This window comes from Desmodus rotundus, chromosome 3 (genome assembly GCF_022682495.2).
Source record: "Desmodus rotundus isolate HL8 chromosome 3, HLdesRot8A.1, whole genome shotgun sequence".
Classification (NCBI taxonomy): Eukaryota; Metazoa; Chordata; class Mammalia; order Chiroptera; family Phyllostomidae; genus Desmodus; species Desmodus rotundus.
In genome coordinates, this window is record NC_071389.1 from 35,523,205 (window position 1) to 35,545,630 (window position 22,426).

Genomic DNA, 22,426 nt, shown 5'->3' on the forward strand with positions numbered 1-22,426 from the left:
AAAATTGTTATGCTTGTACAAATACATCTGTATATGTGTGTTTATACAATCTTTCTGTATTTATGTGTGTATATGTGTATATGTATCACGTATTGTTTTAGGGTTAGGGTTAGGATTGTTTTTTAACTTACATCTTTAAAGTCTTATTATATTATCACTTATAGATATCCTTTATTGTTTGTAATGCCTGTGTAGTATTCTCATTGTAAGAAATTTACCTAGTCATTCATTTATTGGTGGACATATAAGTTCTGTGAAGTCTGTTATGACAAAGAATGCTGCAGCTGGCATCTTTGTGTCATTGCATACTTTTGCAATTATACCCGTAGGATAAATTCCAAACAGTGGACACACTGTGTCAAAGGTTAGTATATATTTAAAAATTGGTGGCTATTGCCAAATTTTCCTCAAAAGAGGCCATACCAATGTGTATTCCCAACAACAGAGTATAAGAGTGCTGCTTTTTCTACAATCTTGACAACATTAGATTTAATTTAATTTAATTTAATTTATTATTTATTTATTTTGAGAGAGAGAGAGAAAGGGAGGGAGAAAGAGAGGGAGAGAAACACTGATGTGAGAGAGAAACATCAATTGGTTGCCTTCCATACGTGCCCTGACTGGGGACTGAACCTGCAACCCAAGTATGTGCCCTGACCGGGAAGTGAACTGGTGACCTTTTGGTTTGCAGGATGACGCCCAACCAACTGAGCCACATTGACCAGGGCAACACTCGATTTTATTTTTATCAAATGTAAGTAATTTTGCCAATCTTGGCAGGTTATCCAGTTTTTTTTCCCCTGGGACACTAAAAAGCTAACCTAAAACACCCCAGGAAAATAGCAGTCATCCAATTTTTAAATACTTAAAGAGAGACTCTTACTGTCTTCAGATATCTTTTGAAAACACTTTGCAATATTTGTATGAGTCTACACTGTTGGTCAAAATTTCCTCTTATTATCAGTCTTTTAGTGATAGCATTTAGTGTTGGCATAGCATTTTAGGGGAAAAACTTATAAATCTTGATGATTTGATTGGTAGTCTGAATAAGGATGAGGAATTATTAAAGAGTGAATGTTTACTTACTACATGTTATGATTTGGATATATTTCAAATAAATTCAACTCATGGCCATTAGCTGTAGCCCAAGAAAGAATTCAGACTCCTGGAAAATATTTCAGAATGACAGCTCTGAGTAGTTTAAATATTTTCCCCTGGTTACTTGGACAACAAACAGCAATAGGACCTTAAGAAAATCAAGTTAGTGCTTCTAAAACACACTGAGTTAAGATGGGGTAGTGAGGCTGTAAAGTTCTCTTCTATAAAATTAGTTTAAGTGTAACATATTGCTACTTTGGTGGGAACTCAGTATTGGAGAATTAGCTTTAAAATGAAAGCTCTATGATATTAGTTTCTGATTTTAAGTTGTTCAGCTCTGCGTGAAAAAAAGTTTCTAGCTGCTATAGCAATACCTATAATAGAAAATAGATTTAAGCATTTGAATTGAACGTTCTTTTGTTCACTGTCAGTTTAAAAATATGAAGTCCTTTTAGATTTTGCAACTAGAAAGATCACATTAAGCCTACGTTTGTTTTTGTTTTTTGCTTTGCCTTGCAATGGTCCTGTGATAAAAAACAAGTTAGTACCCAAATAATGTCATCATATTTTATTGCAGGTTTTCATACATATTGCTTAACACTTACTGAACACTTCTTTAAAATGAATATGTAAAGTTTGACTTTAGTGTGTCCTTAACTATCTCTAATTTGTAAAAATGCATGCTACTGTCTACTGACAGGGCATGAAAAGTGCCTTCGAGATGAAGCTCCTCATAAGGGATTACTGCTCGAAGTTTGAAGTCGTATTGTACCGATTCAGCCTGACATGTAGTACTTTCCAGCGTAGCTTCAGCTTAGTTTTAGGTCCTAACCTTCCATTGTTTAGTCCATGAAAGTCCACTTTATCATTAGGTGCTGTAGGTAACTGATTCTCAAAGATGGGTTTACTGATGAGCTGATTAAGAATTTCCTGTAGCTTTTAAATATATACATTCCTGTCCTTGAGAATACCCTTGGAAATTGTGATTTCTAGGTCTTTTTGATCCTAACAACTTACATATTTTTAATGTTCTGCCAAGAACTTCTTGTGTACAGCCAGATTTGGGGACCAGCATTGCCTTCAGAAAGCATACAAGAGGCAGATAATGTAATAACACAAATAATTATAATGCAAGGCAGAATATAACTGCTTTAGACAAAGTGCAAACCAGAGCTGTGAAGGGAAGAAAAAGGGGAAGGGGAATAGCAGGGGTGAAGACTTATTAAACACCCACTGCATGCCAGGTTCTGTGCTAACGTTTATACCTGGTTGGGTTGTGGGGGTGGAGGGGCAGAAAGAGGAAGCCTCTTTACACTGAACTGGACTGTTTGCTTTTACCAATTTAGGTTTAATCCCTTCTCACCTCTACAAACTCTGCCTTTGCTATTTTCTCAATAATAACAACAGAAACACTTATAAAATGCTAAGTGCTAAATATTGTCCCTAGTATTTTTCATGTATAAATGTATTTAATCCTCATATCTATAGTTTATAAAAGGGAAAATAGAGGCACAGGGTAACTCGCCCAGAGTCACCAGGCTGGACGGTGGCAAAGCGAGGGTTCAAGCCCAGGCAGTGCATTTCTAGAGTCCAGACTCTTAACCACTAGACTCTGCTTCAGCGCCCTTTCCTCAGTGGAGACGCCCACTTTCGAGACCCCTCTCCAGTGTTAGAGACCACTTACGAAGCTTTTCCTGATTTCTTGATCCCTTCCATAGATTGAATTAATCTTTCCCTTTTCTGAACTCTTGCTATACTTTCTCAGTTTTCTCTTTGACTTTTTTATTTGTAGTACATATTATAATTATTTATGGCTTTAAAACGATCTCTCCTATTTGACTAAGAGCTTGTGAAGGCAGGATTCAAATTTCATTTGTCTCTGTATCCTGAACAACGCCCAGTACAAGACTGCACATGTGAGGGGGATGGTGGAGTAAATTAGCGCTCCTTCAATGCCTGAAAGGTTGTATGGGGTGGAAGGAATAAACTTGTTTAGTGGGCGAAGAGTTAGGATCATTGGGAAGAAATCACGGGAAGGAATATTTGGGGCTGACATTGGGAAGAACGTTCTGATGTGGCTTCTCAAAAGTGGAATAGATTGTTTGCTGAGAGCGTGCCTTCCTCAGAGGCTGTGGGTGGGAAACACGAGGAACAGCTCGATGGGAATGTTGTAAGGGGATTTGCCCATCTGTCGGAGCCTTAGATTTGATGAACTCTTAGATCCTTTCTAGTTCTAAGTTGCTCTGATTCCCCAATGGGGTGTGATTATTTCTCCTATGAATTCACATAGTTTGTAATGGTACATTTATTATTCTATCATGTGATTTTTTTTCAAAGTAATTTATTTGCAATAAACCTTATAAAGTTGTTTAGGTGTGGGAAAATGATGCCTTAAATATCCATGAGAAATGAAAGGGTTCGAATTCAGCTCTTAACGATTTTGGCCAGCATGCGGTGGGAAAAAAGTTTTATGAGATTCTTTTTTTTTTAAATTGTTTTTTATTGTTGTTCAAGTGCAGTTTTCTGCCTTTTCCCCCCACCCAGCCCAACACCCCAGCCCTTCCCACCTCCCTCCCCTGTTTCCACCCTATTCTATCATATGATGTTTGCTTGCATGTTTTAATGTTTTTAAATGTATTATAAACTTAGGTTTTAAGGATTTGGGTGAAAATGGAATGTAAGTAAATGGAATTTTAGCCAGGGATCTAGCATACTCAAACCATGGCTTGGCTCTCTCCTGCTCTGCAGGAGGTCACCAAGGCAACAGCAACAACCACCACAACAATCTCTTAGGCCGGTGGATGGCGGCGAGACCTAATTCCAATACTTACTCAAAGAAGTCAGTAAGTCTGTAAGGCCTGATAGCTTTTTACCAAAGCATCTATTTCACCTACCATTATATCCTACAGGCCACCCATTCTCATTCCTATTGCTCAGAATGTACAGTTTTGCCACTGTGATGTAAGGGGAGGTAAGTTTTATCATGAACATTCATTCCCCAGAGCCAGGAGGAATGGAGCCTGAGAGAGTGTTTACTCTGAATACCTGTTGCCAGGTAGAGCTAGCTAGGAGCAGGTCCTGGCTTTTATTGCTCTTGTGAAATCAAAGGAAGAGAGAGAAGGATGATCGTGCCCCTATATGCCATATTTTATTTTATTATTTTAACAGCTTTACTGAGGTAAAATTAACATATTTCCAATATTTAAAATGTACAATGTAGTAAGTTTTGATGGTTTCATAGGTGAAACCATCACCATAGTCAAGATAGTGGACGTATTCATTGACCCCAAAGTTTCCTCAGATACACTTTTTTGTAATCCCTCCTACCCCTCATCCTGAAGCAGCCACTGATCTGCTTTTCTGTCACCATAGATTAATTTGCGTTTTCTAGAGTTTTATGTAAATGGTATCTTAAAGTGTGTACTCTTTTTTTTGCTTGTTTGCATAAGATTCATCCATGCTATTTATTGCATGTATCAGAAGTTCATTCTGTGTTATTGCTGGGTAGCATTCCGTTGTATGGATATTCCATGATTAATTATTGATGGATATTTGGGTTGTTTCCAGCTTTTGGCTATTTCAAATGAAGCTACTGTGAACATTCATATACAAATCTTTGTATGAACATATATTATGTTTTCTCTTGAGAATATACCTAGGAGCGGAATGACTGACTGGATGATATGCTAGATGTATGTTTAAGAAACTGTCAAGTCATTTCCAAAGTAGTCATACCATTTCACATCCCCATCAGCAGCGTGAGAGTTCTAGTTCCTGCACATCCTCATCAGCACTTGGTATGGCCAGTCTTTAAATTTTTTTTTTTTAATTTACTGATTTTACAGAGAGGAAGGGGGAGAGAGGAAAGGGGCAGGAGAGGAGAGAGAGAGAGAGAGAGAGAGAGAGAGAGAGAATTTGTTGTTCCACTTATTTATGCATTCATTGGATGATTCTTTAATGTGTCCTGATGACTAATGATGTTGAGCATATTCTCATGTGCTTATTCAAATTTTTGCCTGTTTGGGGGGCAAAATTGGGGTTTTTGTTGTTGAGTTTTGAGAGTTCTTCATACATTCAGTATACAAGTTCTTTATCACATATATGCTTTGCAGAGATTTTCTCCAGGTCTGTGACTTATCATTCTCTTAGTAGTGTCTTTTGAAGGACAGAGTTTTTTATTTTGGTTAAGTCCCGTTTATCAGTTTGTTCTTTTATGGATTTACTTCAGTATTATGTCTAAGAATACTTGGTCTAACCCAGGGTCACAAAGATCTTTTCCTATGTTTTCTTCTGATGGTTTATATATGAAGTGTTACATTTAGATCTGTGATCTATTTTGAGTTAACTTTTGCATATTACACAAAGTATAGATCCAAATCCATATGCATTTTTATATGGATTTCTAGTTGTTTTAGCACTATTTGCTAAAAAGCTATACTTTCTCCACCCATTGCCTTTGCCAAAATCAATGGTTCATAAATATGTGGGCATCATTGCCAGACTCTCTTTTCTGTTAATACAATTGTGTGTCTTTCCATAAGAACTGTACTATTCTGATTATTATAGTTTTATAATAGTTATTATAATTAGATGGCCTTTGCCCTCCAACTTTCTCTTTTCCTTCCAATTTTTCTTTTTCAGAGTTGTTTGACTACTGTAGATCCTTTGCCTTTCCTTAGAAATTTTAGAATCAGCTTGTTGATTTCTACTAAAAATCTTCCTGGGATTTTTATTGGGATTACTTTGAATAGATAGATTCATATGGGGGAGAATTGACGCATGAGCAATAGTGAGGCTTCTGACCCATGAACAAAATATGTAACTTAATTTATTTCGGTGGTCTTTAACTTTTCTTAGGAATATATTATAGTTTTTACAGAATAAATATCACACTTCTTTTGTCCGATTTATCCTTAAGTATCTCATAGTGGTGATGCTATTATAAATGGTATTTTTTCAGTTTCCATTTTTCATTGCTACCATGTAGGAATACAGTAAAATTTTAAGTATTCATCTCATATCCTTGCTAAAACTCAATTCTGGTAGCTTTAAAAAAATTCCATCTGGCTTTCTATATAGGCAATCAAATCATCTGTAATAAAGACAGTTTTATGTTTTCCCCTTTACTGTTAGGAGATGGCCTTCTTTTCCCTGGCAGATCTTTGCTCTGAAATACACTTTGACTGATTTAATATTGCCCCTCCAGCTTTCAAATGTTGACTAGTGTTAACACGGTATGTCCTTTTCCATCCTTTTACTTTTTGATGACTTGTGACTTTATATTTGTATGTAAAAGTGCATTGGCAGCATTTACTTGGGTCTTGCTTTTTTTTTCTCTCCACTCTGACAGTCTGCCTTTAATTGGGATATTAGACCATTTACATTTCATGGGATTATTAATATGGTTAAGTTTGAATCTGTCTTGCTGTTTGTATTTTCTTGCCCCAGCTGTTTATTTCCTACTTCCAGTCACCTTTTAGACTTTTATTTTATGACTCTGTTTTTCCATATTTTAGTATAGTCTATCTTCAAATGATATTATACCACTTCACTAATAGTGAAAGAACCTTACTTTTACTATATACACATATACAATATACATATACTATATACACAATATATACTTCACTATATACACAATAATATACTTTCATCTCCTGTCCAGGCCTTATGATACAGTTGTGAATTTTTCTCTTACATACAGGGTGGGGCAAAAGTAGGTTTACAGTTGCGAGTATGTGAAAAGTAGAATTTATTCTTGTATTATTATGTATTAATTATTGTTTTTATTTTCTGTACAAACAACTGTAAGCCTATTTTTGTCACAGCCTGTATGTTATAAACCCCGCAAAAATTTTTTATTCTTATTTAAAAATTATCTTTTAAAGAGATGTAAACAATAAGGAAAAAAGCCTGCGTATTTACCCATGTAGGTACCCCTTCTAGGGCTCTCCATTCCTGTGTGTGAATCCGTATTTCTACCTGCTGTCATTTTTCTTCTGCATAAGGGACTTCTTTTAGCATTTCTTTCAGTGTGGATGTTACAGTGTGGTGACAAATTCTTTCAGCTTTGAATGTCTGAAAATGTCTTTATATTGCTTTTGTTTTTGTATGGTATTTTACACTTGGTAGTGTTCTAGGCTGATAATTTTATAAAGAGTGGAGGAAAAAACTGCTGTTATATAAATACGCATCATTCATTGTGTGCTGAGTCCATTGCAGTGTTTGCCCTTTGAAACTCAACAAACCTTTCCTTTTTCATAAAGCCAGCTTTCAATAATAGAACACCATCCTTTTTAATATAGTTTATGCTAAGGCCTTTAGATGTCTAATTTAAAACTGAAGTTGAATTATTACTTCCTTACATTTGGCTGTCTTAATAGTACAGGAAGAGTGAGGGGTTCAGGGAAGCAGGAGGAAGAAAAGACTTCAGGTAATAGAACTGTTTCCATTGTGCGGTTTTCCATAGTGCTTATTACTTATCTCTATTAACACTTTATATCACACTGTGAATTCTTTATATCTTCAGTACGTAGTGGAGTGCTTGATACATGTTTGAATGGTTTATTTTCAGTAGAAACTAAACTATATGTAGCTGAATTCTAGGCTAAATTTTTTATATAAAAAGTTTCACTATCTTGTTAGAAAATTTTTTGTAGCAAGATGGTAGTAAAATGAATAATCAGGTTAGAATTTTTTTTTCCCTTTAGAAGAGACTGTAAGAAGGGCAAACTACAAAGTAGTTTGAATCTACTACTTTGACAGGATGCCTATTCCTATGCCCATCCACAATATGTTTATAAACATTTATGTTTGATAGTTTGTTTTCCAAGCAAAGGAAAATTGTGGTTTAGTGACAGAAGTTATCCAAAGGAGGAAAACTTTTAAAAAATATGCTCAAATAATTTATGCTTATAATGTGCCTTCTTGGCAAGTGGATTCCTGAGGCCAACTTTTGACCTGCACCCTTCACAGATCTAGTTTTTAGAAATACACATTCACTCCTCAGCCTGTTGGCTAAGATCAAGTGTGGAAATACACGAATCACCGGTTTGTTCTGAAGGTAGACAACTAGAAAGCTCAGTCTGTATACTTTCTCACAGACAGTCATCTTTTGTCAACAGAAAATAACTTATAAGAAATTAGTTGATAATGTGGATGTTTATTTTCTCCCTCGCTTCTTTTTTTTGCCTTGTATGAATTAGGCAGGTCATAAATAGAGATTTAGCACAGTGTTCCACATTTTCTACAATGTCAGTTGTATGGTGCGATTGAAATTACTGCAAAAATCTGTAAATGTTTCTAGTATTTATGCATATTCTCTTCCTTTCTCCCTCTCTCTCTCCCTCCCTCTCCCCTTCTCTGCCTGCCACCCTCCCCTGTCCCCCATCCCTGTCTCCCTCTCTCTCCCTCGCGTGTCTCTCACTCTTCATACTGGCTGTCGTGAGTACTCCTTAGTCTCCCTTGACTTTCTACTCCTTAAGCAGGCCATGTGCCTTCTCTGCACACGCTCATATCTCTTCACGAAGCATTCTTCCTTTTGTTTTGCCTAGCTAGCTCCTCTTTATTCATAGGCTCTCAGTTTAGATGTCCAGTCGTGTTGTACTCATTCCCTGACCCATCGAGGTGTGCGAGATATTCTCCTTCTGTGTGCTTGTAGCACCTGTGCGGATGCCTACGGTAGCGTTATCAGACCATACTGTAAAAGCCTGCATTTTTGTATCTCAAGATTATCAGTTTCAGAAGGGCAAAGACCATGCCAATCTTGTTTGCTGCTGGATCTTCTGAGCCTTGTGCAGCGTCTGGCACAAAGTAGACATTTAATAAACAGTTGTTGGTTGTTTGGAGGGAGGGCTATCTAATTGGTTCACTGCATTTTTTACTAAGATATCATAAGCGTTTTCCTAAACTATTAAAAAAAACTTTATAAAGATCATTTTAAATAGGAACATAGTAATTTGTCATGCAGCATAATTTATATAACTATTTCCTAGTTATTTCACTTCCAGATTATCTAATTTGTCACTGGTATAACAATGTGATGAACAGGTAGTTTTGTTAAATTTTGCCTGTGATTGTGTTGAGGAGGAAGAAACTCCCTCTACCCTCACAATTCTTTTGGCTGGTCTAATAATTAAATCTACATGAGACAGATTAACAAGAGAAAATGACCAAACTTATTTACATACATATGCATGGGAATCCCACATACACCAAAGAGCCACACCCCACATAAATGAGAGGTTCAAAGCCAGAAGGGGAAAATAAGGTATATGTGACATTCTGAGATAAGGAAGGAGGTGTAAGGTGCCTGGGGCTTCAAAGGGGAGGAAGGTCACTGAGGACAATAAGAAGAGCAGCTGTTCAGTAATTAGTACAATAGTTTGACCTGCCAATAGCTCAAGAAAAGTTATTTCTGGTGATAACTCTTATTATGGGCAAGGCCCCTAGTTTAAATTCTTTAAGGGACCTGGCTGGTGTAGCTCAGTGGATTGAACGCGGGCCTGAGATCCAAAAAGTCGCTGGTTCGATTCCCAGTCAGGGTATATTCCTGGGTTGTGGGCCAGGTCCCCAAGTAGGGGGCATGCAAGAGGCAACCACACACTGATGTTTCTCTACTTCTCTTTCTCCCTCCCTCCCTTCCTCTCTCTCTAAAAATAAATAAGTAAATAAGATCTTTAAAAAAATTTTAAGGGAGAGGTAAAAGTTTTTCATGAGCCTATAGGGTTTTGATTGCCTTCAACCTAAAATAATTCACATGCCAGAGTAGCACATTTTGGGGAGGCCTGTTCTGAACCCTTACACTTGATTATATCCATATAATGGTTTTCAAGGCATTTTAAAGGCTCTTAATAATTTGGTACATCGATTTCCAAAAACGTACTGATTTGAACTTTCATCCATACTTTATGGGGGTGGCTATCTTGCCATAGGCTCACCAGAATGATTAGTCTCATCGTTAAACATCCTTACCAATTTGATTGGTTAAAATGGTATTGTTCTGTTTGATTTGATCAGGTGAATATTTTCTCAAATATTTGTGAACGATGTATATTTTGTGAAGAAAACTGGCAGTATTTCCCCATTGGTGTGTCATAAGACAAGTTTGGATACTTTTTTTGTCTTACACATTTATTGACTGTTTAAGCTTTTTATTTGGCAGATTTCTAGTAAAACTGATTGCCCCAAAGTTTGGATGTATTAGTAGTCATTCACTTTGACCTTCCTAATTAATATCAAAACGTTCACAATTCAAAAAATTGTTACAGGGTGTGGAGTTTCCTATTTTGAAAGTGTTTAAGATATATATTCTGTAAATATATAGACACTGTTTGGAAATGAGAAGTGGCATTTAAATTCCTTGAAGTTGGGGCTTCTAGGCCACTGTCCCAGATACTCAGGAGTCAGAAGTTGTGGTGGGGGTGTCGGTGGAAGAACCCACACTGTCCGTAGACAAGTGAAGCCTCCAGGAGGTGGAGACCGGTCTATCAGGATAGAACACTCTTAGCTCAGCTGTCCTCCGGTAGCTGGTCTGGTAGAAAGACAAACAAATGTAAATCAGGAGACTTGGGTTCTCATCTTATCTCTGCAATTAGCCTGCCTTGTGCCCATTCACAAATTACTTAATCCTCCAGTTTCTCAGTGCTTGCATAATTAAGTTCTCAGCTCTAAGAATCCTTGCTTTCATTATCCAGGGGACAAAAACTGTTCTTGTAAATCCAGAGCTATTCTTGTGAATCCGGAGCTATTCTTGTGAATAACTATGTATAGGTTTGGAAAACAATTCATTCTTGTGAACTATCTGGGGAAAATAATAGGAAAATTCCCCACACCACCTATATTTTTTAGGGAACATGAACTCCCAAATCCTAGATTTTCTCTTGATAACATAAAAAATGGTAACATTAGTTAAATCATTTTTATGCCATTATTCCTTTATCAGGGAACTTTATATTCAGTGTCTTCTCTTTCAAACTGGCCAGAAAACGACAGGTTGGATAAATTTAAAGAGTGCAGAGAATTTCTTAAGCCTGCATATTGTCTAAATACAGAGATTACTTAAGAGAAGAAAACTAGCTGCAAAACCATAAGTGCTTTTAAGAGAAGTTATTTAAGCAAAAGTTGTCTCAGCTTAATTAAATGCTTTAATTAAAAGTCACAACTGAACATTAGGTAGCTCTTGTCTGGCTTAAGAAAGCTAGCTGTTGGTGCAGCTTTTCTACAGCCACCGGCTCTGCCTGCTCTGTGTTCGATTTGTTAGGTCTGGCTCAGTGCGCGGAGCTCTGCTGGCAGCTGAGAGGGGAAGCCGGGGAAAGACAAGTTCCTGGTGCAAAGGTTGCTCTGCAGCACAATTTCGGCCTTGGAGGAGCTGCAGTTGTCACAATCTACAGGATGGGTTTTCCCGAAGCTGCCAGGTAAGTGTCATTCTGGGTTTTGTCTGACAGTGAATCCTGACTTTTCACAGCTGATGACGCTTTACATGTAAAAAGTCCTAATTTTATTGTCTTAGTACTCAAAAAATAAGTGTCTCATCACATTACTTTAATAGCATAGCTTGAAAACTTTAAAACTGGCCATTATCTTTGAATTTAACCAGCCTGAGGAAAATTCTGAAGCCGGAAAAGCCGGCATTAGTGCTGGCTGTCACTCACCAGACCGGGTAAGCAGAGACACGGATTGAATCTTTGGGAGCTTTTTTCAGAGTCCGTGGCCTGAGCAGACGGCAGGTTTGTCCACTAACAGACCCTCTTAAATTCCATTTTAAACCGACCCTTGTTATAAGAAGAAAAGTGTAGGTAAGGGGTTCAGAATCCAGGGGAAAAGTTAATCCGATTGGGAGCTTTTTTCAGAGTCCGTGGCCTGAGCAGACGGCAGGTTTGTCCACTAACAGACCCTCTTAAATTCCATTTTAAACCGACCCTTGTTATAAGAAGAAAAGTGTAGGTAAGGGGTTCAGAATCCAGGGGAAAAGTTAATCCGATCAAAGCTGCAGCATTCTTTCATCGGTGTCCTGGGCGGTGGTCATCTCTCCCTGGAGCACAGGGGCTCAGATAGCGTCTTGAATTGTTTGCAGTCCTCCCGAGGCACAAAGGTGGAACTGATTGTGGTCTCCTGGAGTCAGGGTGGGTCCTACCTTCAGTTCCTGAAACAATAGCTTTTTACATACATTGATTACTATGCTTGTTAGTTATTACCTGAAACAAAATTTTTTTCAACATTGGGGTCCCCCAACAATTTCATTCAAAAAGGAGCAGCACAGTTAAAAGAGAGTGCTGCTGAAGGAGGAAGCCAGAGCTGGCAGGGTACTTGTCTCAGCCCCGCCAGCCTGAGTGATTTCAGTTTAGGTGAGTCACTTTTTGGTTTCCTGTCCCACACTTTTCTTTCTCCCCATAGCTTCCCAGGCTTAGGACGTTGTTTGGACCTCTGCCAAGTTTATTTCTTAATTGAGCTCTCACTGCTGCTAGAATCTTTGTTGCTGATTTTCTTCTTGTCCTTGTTAAATGCCTGTGTTCCTCTAAGCACCTTTTCCCCCAAGCCTTTCAAGATTTCCTCCTAACTTGCTCTTCTCTCTGAGAACTACTCCGCATTTCTAGAGGAAAAAGCCCCTCTTCCTTTCCAAGGTCCAGCTTTCCTCTTTGCATGCTTTTCTTTTCAACAACTTTCTATAATTTTGTTGCAAAAACTATACCCTCTCCCTTTTGAATCTTTCCATCTTTGCCTTTCCATTGATTCCTTTTCCCTCTTTGAGCAAAGTGGTTCAGGTTTTTTATATTCTAAAAAAGTCTGCTTTTCTCCTTGCCTTAATTATTCTTTCTCGTGATGAGCCTTTTCTACTGTGCCACCTTTGTTTTTCCGTGCTGAAATATCTTACAATAGTTTCCGATCTCATCACTGAGGTCAGGTAAGGCCACCAATGATCTGATAATGAAATGGTGACATGTCCTTGTTTTTATTTTTCATACTTATTAATCCTACTGTAGCTTTTAACACTAACCCACTCCTTTTAATTTTCCTGAAATTCTTGGTAACTATTTCTTCATACTTTGGTTCCACAAGGATATGCAACACACTTTATTATTCTGATGTTTTGCAAGTTCTCGAGTGTATTCTCCCTGTCCTTGCACTCTTCTTTCTCTGCCTGGAATACCATTTCTGTTGTGAAAATTCTTTCTTTTAAGGCCCATTACAAGTAGCATCTCCCTTTAAATATCCACAGCACTCTACCTCTTGGGTCCCTATCCAGGTTTGGTTCAGTTGCAGTATATCTTTTTGTTTTTAATCCCTTGTGTTATATGAGATCTTTGAGGCTTAAGACTGTGACTGACTTCTCCCACCCTTCTGAGGATCTTTCTCATAGTGGCTAAATGTTTATTGAATTAAATCAAATAAAAAGATGTTCAGAGGTTGAATTTTAAGTTTCCCCCTAAATCTAATTCATTGGTTCTGCACTGGCCTTTGGAATTCCATCCAGTTCATATTTGGAGTTGCAAACCCTCGGCGCAAGCCAAAGTATAAAGAGCTACCAGTCAGAATATTAGTGCAGCTATCGAATTAGCTCAAAACAGAAGGTAATGAACTTTGGGCAATAAATTATATTTTAAACATAGTTCTTTTATTTTTCAGGAAACAAAATAATTGAGATATAGAATTGTTCACAGTAACCAAGGTTGATATTTCTGGAAAGGCAGAAGTACTACATTTTTTTTGTATACTTTATTGATTATACTGTTACAGTTGTCCCGATTTTTTTTCCCTTTGCCCTCCTCCGCCTGGTACTCCCCCTTTACTCTAACGATCCCCCCTTAGTTCATGTCTGTGGGTTGTGCATGTAAGTTCTTTGGCTTCTACATTTTCTATACTGTTCCTAACATCCCCCTGTCTATTTTGTTCCTACCAATTACACTTCTTAATCCCTGCACCATTTCTCCCTTTTTCCCCTTCCCCTTCCCAGCTGATAACCCTCCAAATGATCCCCATACCTATCATTCTGTTCCTATTATGGTTGTTTGCTTAGTTTGTTTTGTTTTTTCTTTTTTAGATTCAGCTGTTGATAGTTGTGAGTTTGTTGTCATTTTACTGTTCATAGTTTTGATCTTCTTTTTCTTAAATAAGTCTCTTTAACATTTCATGTAATAATGGCCTGGTGATGATGAATTCCTGTAGGTTTACCTTGTCTGGGAAGCACTTTATCTGCCCTTCCATTCTGAATGCTAGCTTTGCTGGATAGAGTCATCTAGGTTTAGATCCTCACTTTTCATCACTTTGAATACTTGCCAGTCCCTTCTTGCCTGTAAGGTTCTTTTGAGAACTCAGCTGACAGTCTTATGGGCACTCCTATGTAACTAACTCTCTGCTTTTCTCTTGTTGCTTGTAAGATTCTCTCTTTATCATTAATCCTTGGCATTTTAAATATAATGTGTCTTTGTGTGGTCCTTTTTAGGTCCAACTTGATTGGGACTCTCTGCGCTTCCTAGATTTGCATGTCTATTTCCTTTGCCTAATTAGGGAAGTTTTCTTTCAATATTTTTTCAAATAGATTTCTGATTTCTTTCTCTTTTTCTTTTCTTTCTGGCATTCCTATGTTATGAATGTTGGACCTCTTGAAGTTGTCCCAGAGGCTGCTTATACTATCCTTATTTTTTTGGATTCTCTTTTCTCTTGGTGTTCTGATTAGTTGTTTTTTGCTTCCTTATGTTCCAAATCATTGATTTGATTCTCAGCTTCATCCATTCTGTTGTTTCCCTGTAAAATGTTCTTTATTTCAATTAGTGAATCCTTCGTTTCTAACTGGGTCTTTTTTATGCTGCTGAGGTCCTCACTACGTTCCTTGAACATCCTTATAAACATTGGTTTGAACTCTACCTCTGGTAGATTGCTTATCTCCATTTCATTTAGCTCTTTTTCTGGAGTTTTGATCTGTTCTTTCATTTGGGCCATGTTGCTTTGTCTTCTCATTTTGGCAGCCTCCCTGTGTTTGTTTCTGTGTATTAGATAGAGCTGCTTTGACTCTGTGCCTTAGTAGTGTGGCCTAATGTGGTAGGTGTCCTGTAGGGTACAGTAGCACGACCTCCCCTATCATTGAAGCCAGGTATTCGAGGTGCACCCTTCTTGTGGGCTGAGTACACCCTCCTCTTGTAGTTGAGCCTTTGTTGCTGTTGGCAGATCAATGGGAGGAATTTACCAAAGGTTAGTCAGCTGCAGGGACTGGCGGTGACTAATTAACCACCAACCTCTACCCTCCATGGAGGATCAGCTGTGCAGGGGCAGGGTGGTGGTGCTCAGAAGTGGTCTGTAGCTGTCCACTGGATGTGCTGGCCCCGGGGTTTCCTGGGTGGTGCAGGTCAAGGTCAGCCCCCACCTGTGTTTTGTCTGGGGTTGCCCTTACTGAGCTATAAAGCAATCTGAGAAGGTTGCTATTTGTGCTGGGCTTAGAGATTCCCAGGCAAAGCCAAGCTGTGAAACTAATCTGGCTGCCACTAGTGACTGTCCTGGGGCTCTCTGAGGCCAGCTGTTGCTTGTTTGATAGGATTTAGGAAGGTGTGAAGCCTGAGGCAAGACCCCACTATTCATATGGAAAGCAGCTTGGGTGGCCCCATAAATTGGGTGAGATGGAGTCTCTGGGAGATCTCCCAGGTGGGTAGCCAGGTTGATGAGCCTCAAATATGGCACCAGCCTGCCAGCTGTGTGGCTGTGTGGGGAGGGGGGCAGCGCACTCAGAGAAGGGACAATGTCTCTGCTTGCCTCGATGCCAGCACTTCCATCTCTCCCAGTATGCCACTGGTGTCCTTTAAGGTGCCACCCCCGAGCTGGAGCTTAGAGGGAGAGTGAGCCTGAGTAGGTGAGTCTGTGTGTGGGGGGGTTCTGGTTTTTGCAATCAGAAGTTGTGGGGATTTATCTTCCTGGCACTGGAACCCTGGGCCTGGTGTGTGGGGCTGGGACTCTGCACTCCCGAGATATCCCTCCTGAGTTTTTATCCGCCACACGTCAGTGTGAGACCAGCCCATTCTGTGTCTCCAACCCTCCAGCAGTCTGGTGGATCTACCAGTCTGAATGGATGTGGTTTCTTTAATTCTGTAGTTGTCAGACTTCCATTCAGCTCAATTTCTGATGGTTCTGAGTGATGGTGGTTCTGTATTTTAGTTGTAATTTTGATGTGGTTGTGCGAAGAGGGGAGCCATGTCTGCCTGTGCCGCCATCCTGACCGGACCCAAGATATTGATAGTTTTAGTGATATAAACTCACTCCAGAGGCCAAAATTGGGAAAACAGTTCTAATTCTGATGGTGCAAATATAGTTTTAAGATGAGGTTGTGCCTTGGTTTTAAACAAAATAATTTTAAGGTACCCATTACAATGGTCTGATTTGCTTAGTTCCTCATTTAGCTAACTTTAAAAAAATGTTTTGTAAAGATTTTGTTTATTTATTTTTAGATAGAGCAGAAGGGAGGAAGAAAGAGAGGGAGAGAAATGTCAATGTGTGGTTGCCTTTCATGTACCCCTTATTGGAGACCTAGCCCACAACCCAGGCATGTGCCCTCACTGGGAATCGAACCAGTGACCCTCTGGTTCGCAGGAAGTTGCTCAATCCACTGAGCCACACCAGCCAGGACTCATTTAGCTAATTTTGATGGAGCAACTGCTACATGCTTAGCGCCCCCAAGTATGGTCCTCTGAGTATTTGGGGAAGGCAAACATACTCGTACTTTTTTTCAAAATGCTGTAGAAGCCCAAAGGAAGAAGTTATGTTGAAGAATGTAAATTTAAACCTGGATGACTGGTATTGCCCAGCAGAAGGATAAAGGAAGTGCATTTCAGACCTGTACAGAGATCTGAAAATAGAGATATGAAAATAAAAGGAGGTTTAGTGAGTGTCTGTGCTGTGTGGGTAGAGAGTAGATTCTTTTGTGTATACTTGGGTAGAGGGTCGGTCAGTAGTGTGTAGGTAACCACAGATTGGATGATGATTTTGAAATGATTCAAATGCTATGCTTAGGAGTTTGGAACTTATCCTACAGAATATAAGTTTTAGCAAGAGATCGTGTGATTATATATTGCTTTAGGTAGATCAGTCTGGCATTATTTTGAGTTGAATGGTAGAGAGATCAGAGGCCAGAGGTCCTTAGGAGGCAGTTGTACTCTGGGTAAAAAATGTCTGGTGCTGGGACAGGACGTGTGCAAATGAAGTGGAGAGGTCATGTCTAAGAACCATGACCAGTTGCACTTAATTTACAATTAAACTCTTCTTTAATTTACACCGACTTGAATATGCATATTGATTTTGTATTATAACATCCTATTTGTTTTATGTAAATGGGGAGCTTTTATGATACAGAGGATAGATTTACATTCTATAATCTGTTAAATGAAACTTATTTTTTAAAAAGATTTTATTTATTTATTTTTAGAGAGAGGAGAAAGAGAGGGAGAGAAACATCGATGTGTGAGAGACACACCAACTGGCTGCTCCCAACCAGGGACCTGGCCTGCAACCCAGGCACGTGCCCTGACTGGGAACTGAACCAGCCACCTTTTGGTTCACAGACTGACATTCAGTCCACTGAGCCACACCAGCCAGGGCCATATTGGTGATTTTTAACTTTGATACTTGGTTAAGGTGGTGTCTACCATGTTTTTCTCTGAAAAGTTACTGATTCTTTTTTAGTTTTTAGGTAAATTTGTTGAGATGTTTGAGATACATAAATATCCATATTCGTCCTCAAACTTTTACCCCTTGCCTATTCATTTTAGCATCTATTGATGATTTTTTTCTTCATGTCATCATTCCTTATATTTATTAAGTGGCATTTTACTGTAAGGAGGAGTTTCTCTTCTCCATCATTTTAACATTATTTCTATCTATATTTTTCTATTAATAAACATATCAGTATGAACTCATGGATTCTTTTTTCATTCTGTAGATTATAATTTATTATTATTGTATTTGATCCTTGGAATGTCCCTGCTTTGGCCAGTGGCATTTCCTTCTAGCTGACTCACATTGTCTCATGATTCCTTTTAGTACTTACTTTTTAGCTCAAGAAGATATTCCAAGCTCATCCCGTACTTTCTGTGCCACAGCCCTAGCATCACCATTTCTCCAAGGATGCTGGGTTCCTTTTAGTGGAGGATGGTATTTCGAAACCACAGTGTAGCTGCCAGCTGAGTGCTTGTCTTTATTACTTGTAGGCCTTCTCAGAGGCCACAGTGGACACACACATACAATTTAATTTCATTTTTAAGGAGATCTTTAAGGACTACATCTAAAAATCTTATGTGATTTATATGTTTCCATAGTAATGTAGCCACCAGTTAGTTAACAGTTAGAATGAAGAAATTATAAAACTACTTAAGTGTCACCTGTCTGCAGTATCTTTATAAATTTTTTATAGGCTGGAATTATCAGAAAGGCAGTGTTGATCAGTGAAAAGGGCAACCTATCTACTTTCCTTCACACAGCCTCTTTGGGCATGTTAACTTAACCTTTTCCTCAATTAGAAAAGAGTGCAAATATTTACTTCAGGGATTAGAAAACACATAAAATACCTGCCTGGCCCCCGACCAGGTAGCTCAGTTGGATAGAGCGTCATCCCTTTACGCTGAGGTTGTGAGATCAGTCCCTGGTCAGGGCACATGCAGGAATCAACCAGTGAACGCCTAAAAGTGGAACAGCAGGTCGATGTTTCACTCTCTCCCCCTTCTCCTCTCTCTAAAATCAACTAAAAAACCCCCTGCCACACGTTGTAATTGCTCAATTAAATGTTGATTTCTGATCTCCCTATACATTTTCCTTTTTTCTTTTCTATTTCTCTAGCTTTTGTCACTGATCAAATGGTTGAAAATTGCTTTATTATTAAATTATAAGTATCACTTCGGGGGTTGGGAAAAATGACCTTTAATTTTTAGTTCGGAACAGGAAACACACCTAACCCCTTGAAGCCCACTGTTTGGCTCTTTCAGCAAAGGATTTCTGTTTGTGATTGGACCTTGTGCCTGCTCTGAGGTCAAGGGCAGTTGCTGATTGGAAATGAACCTTACTCCCTAGACCCTGTGTGCATCAGACAATCATCTCTAATTAGAACACACTGATTACTGGTAAAATGTGAGGTTTAGAGATGAAGATGTGATTACAATGTAGGATTCTGTATTCTTCCTAAAGACTAAGAATAATAGCAACCAGTTGAAAATTTCTTTAAACATCTTTATTGAGACATAGTTCATATGCCACACAATTCATCCATTCTAACTATACATTCAGTGGTTTTTAGTATATCACAGAGTTGCACAGTCATCACCAATCAATTTTAGAACATTCTCATCACCCCAGAAGAACCCCGTGTACCCTCTAGCAGTCACTTCCCAGGCCCTGCCCTTGCAGACTCTAGCAACCACTAGTCTACTTTCTGTCTATGGATTTGCCTATTCTGGACATTTCATATAAACTAAATCATATAAGATGTGGCCTTTTGTGACTGCTGCTTTCATTTGGTGTAATGTATTTAAAGTTCACCCATGCTACAGGAACGAATGTAGTACAGGCATACCTCAGAGATGTCGCGGGGTCAGTTGTAGACCTCCACAGTACAGTGAGTATCACAATAAAGCAAGCACAGAATTTTTTGGTTTCCCAGTACGTATAAAAGTTATGTTTATACTATACTGTAGTATAAGTGTGCAATCGCATTATGTCCAAAAAAAATGGACATACCTAATTAAAAATACTCTATTCCGTAGTCTACTAAGTGTGCAATAGCATTATATCTAAAATACGTATCTTAATTAAAAAATACTTCTCCGCTAAAAAATGCTATCATTTGAGCCTTCAGTGAGTTGTCATCCTTCTGCTAGAGTAAAGTGTCGCCTCAGTGTTGATGGTTGCTGACTGGTCAGGCGAGTGGTTGCTGAAGACCGGTGGCTGTGGCGATGGTAAGCCAGCGATGGAGTTCACCCCAAGAATGGACTCTTCCTCTCACCAACGGTTTCTCAGTAGCTCGTGATGCTGTTTGATAGCATTTTACCCACAGTCGAATTTCTTTCAAAATTGGAGTCAGTTCTCTCAAACCCTGCAATTGCTTTGTCAACTAAGTATGTGAAATACTCTAAATCCTTTCTTATCGTTTCAATAGTCTTCATGACTTCTTCACCAGGAGTAGATTCCATGTCCAGAAACCACTTACCTGTAAGAAGCAACTCCTCATCTATTAAAGCTTTATCGTGAGATTGCAGTAATTCAGTCATAAGCTTCAGCTTCCACTTCTCATTCTAGGTCTCTTGCTATTTCTGCCACATCTGCAGTTACTTCCTCCACTGGACTCTTGAACCCCTGAAAGTCATCCATGAGGGTTGGAATGAACTTCCCAACTCTTGTTAATGTAGATATTTTGACCTCTTTCCTGAATCACAAATGTCCTTCATGGTATCTACAATGGTGGATCCTTTCCAGAGGGTTTTCAATTCCTTTGCCCAGGTCCGTTAGAGGAATAACTATGCCAGCTGTCACCTTACAGAAGATGAGGTCGGTCCAGAAAGTATCCAGCCATGTGCTATGAAAAAGCGACATTTACTGAAGAAGATACAAGAAACATTGTACATAGGGCAATGACGTCTCAGTCCCCTTCAAAGTAGGCGCCTTGGGACCTCACACAGTTCTCCCAGGGTCTTTTGCACAGTTCAAAATACTCTGCAAAATCCTTTGTTGGGCTTGCAGTTTAAATCAAATCATTAACAACTGTGGCAGGATGTTCCTTCTGTTCTCAGACACAGTAGTTTTTGGAATCCCCAGATCAGCTTGTAGCTCTCACACTGTCAGCCGCCAATCTTTATTGATTGTGGCCCATACAGATTCAGTGTTCTCAGATGTTCTGCTTGTTGCAGGCCTTCCAGAATGTGGATCAGTTTCAACAGATTCTTGACCATCTTTGAAGTGTTTGTGCCACACTTCTATTTGCATTGCATTCATTGCATCATCCCCAAAAGCCTTCTGAATCATCTGAATAGTTTTTGTGGAGGGACGTTCAAGCTTAAAGCAAAATTTGATGCAGATTCATTGCTCTACTTGCTCAGTCATTTTGAATGTGACAGCCACACAGCACACATGCTCACTGAATGGCGTCTACCGCCCCCACTGACTAGTACAGTGAAGTCGTCATTGTTCACACATGTGCATTCCAGTCCACTCTCCTTGGCTGCCAGGTTACATCAATGTCGCACAAACCATTCTTGTTATATTAATAATGGCTGGACTTTTTCTGGACACACCTTGTCTGTCTTAAATAATAAGGCTTGAAAGTCAAAATTGAATCATTATCCATGGGCTACAGAATGGATGTTGTGTTAGAAGGCATGAAAACATTAATCTCATTGTGCATCTTCATCAGGAGATGGGTGACTGGGTATATTGTTAATGAGCAGTAATATTCTGAAGGGATTATTTCTGAGCAGTAGGTCTGAACAGTGGGCTTAAAATACTCAGTAAACCATGCTGCCATCCAGGCTTTGTTGTTCCAGCTGCAGAGCACAGGCAGAGTAGATTTAGTGTAATCCTCAGGGCCGTAGGATGTTCAGAATGGTGAGTGAGCATTGGCTCCAACTGGAAGTCACCAGCTGCACTGGACCCTAACCGGAGAGTCAGCCTGTCCTTTGAAGCCAGGCGTTGACTTCTTCTCTAGCTATGAAAGCCCTAAATGGCATCTTCTTCCAAAAGAAGGCTGTTTTATCAACATTGAAAATCTGTTGTTTTGTGCAGCCACCCTCACTAATTATCTTACTTGATCCTCTGGATCACTTGCTGTAGCTTCTATATCAGCACTTGCTGCTTTACCTTGTACAATTACGCTATGGACGTGCCTTCATCTTAAACCTCATGAAACAACTTCTGCTAACAAGGCCCCAATTTTTCTTCTGCAGCTTCCTCACCTCTCTCAGCTTTCATAGAATTGAAGAGTTGAGGCCTTGCTCTGGATTAGGCTTTGGCTTAAGGGAATATTGTACCTGGTGTGATATTCTAGCCAGACCATTAAAACTTTCTCCGTATCAGCAGTAAGGCTATTTCGCTTTCTTATCATTTGTGTGTTCACTGGAGTAGCTCTTTTAGTTTCCCTCAAGAACTTTTCCTTTGCATTTACAACTTGGCAGTACAGTGCAAGAGGCCTGCCTTTCAGCCTGTCTCGGCTTTTGACGTGCCTTCTTCACTAAGCCTAATCATTTCTAGCTTTTGATTTAAAGTGAGAGATGTGTATCTCTTCCTTTTACTTGAACACTTAGAGGCCATTGCAGGGTTATTAATTGGCCTAATTTCAGTATTGTTGTATCTCAGGGAATAGGGAGGTCCG

At 39.1% G+C, this 22,426-nt stretch overlaps 1 protein-coding gene across 2 annotated transcripts in view; it reads left to right on the plus strand.

Annotated features, from left to right (window-relative positions):
• Nucleotides 1–22,426, plus strand: part of SCP2 (sterol carrier protein 2) — a 97,133-nt gene that overhangs the window by 51,625 nt on the left and 23,082 nt on the right. For both annotated transcript variants that reach the window (XM_045204220.2, XM_024571025.4), the window contains one exon: nucleotides 11,360–11,513. In XM_045204220.2, coding sequence (XP_045060155.1) covers nucleotides 11,360–11,513 — 154 coding nt within the window. The remainder of the gene's footprint in view (nucleotides 1–11,359; nucleotides 11,514–22,426) is intronic.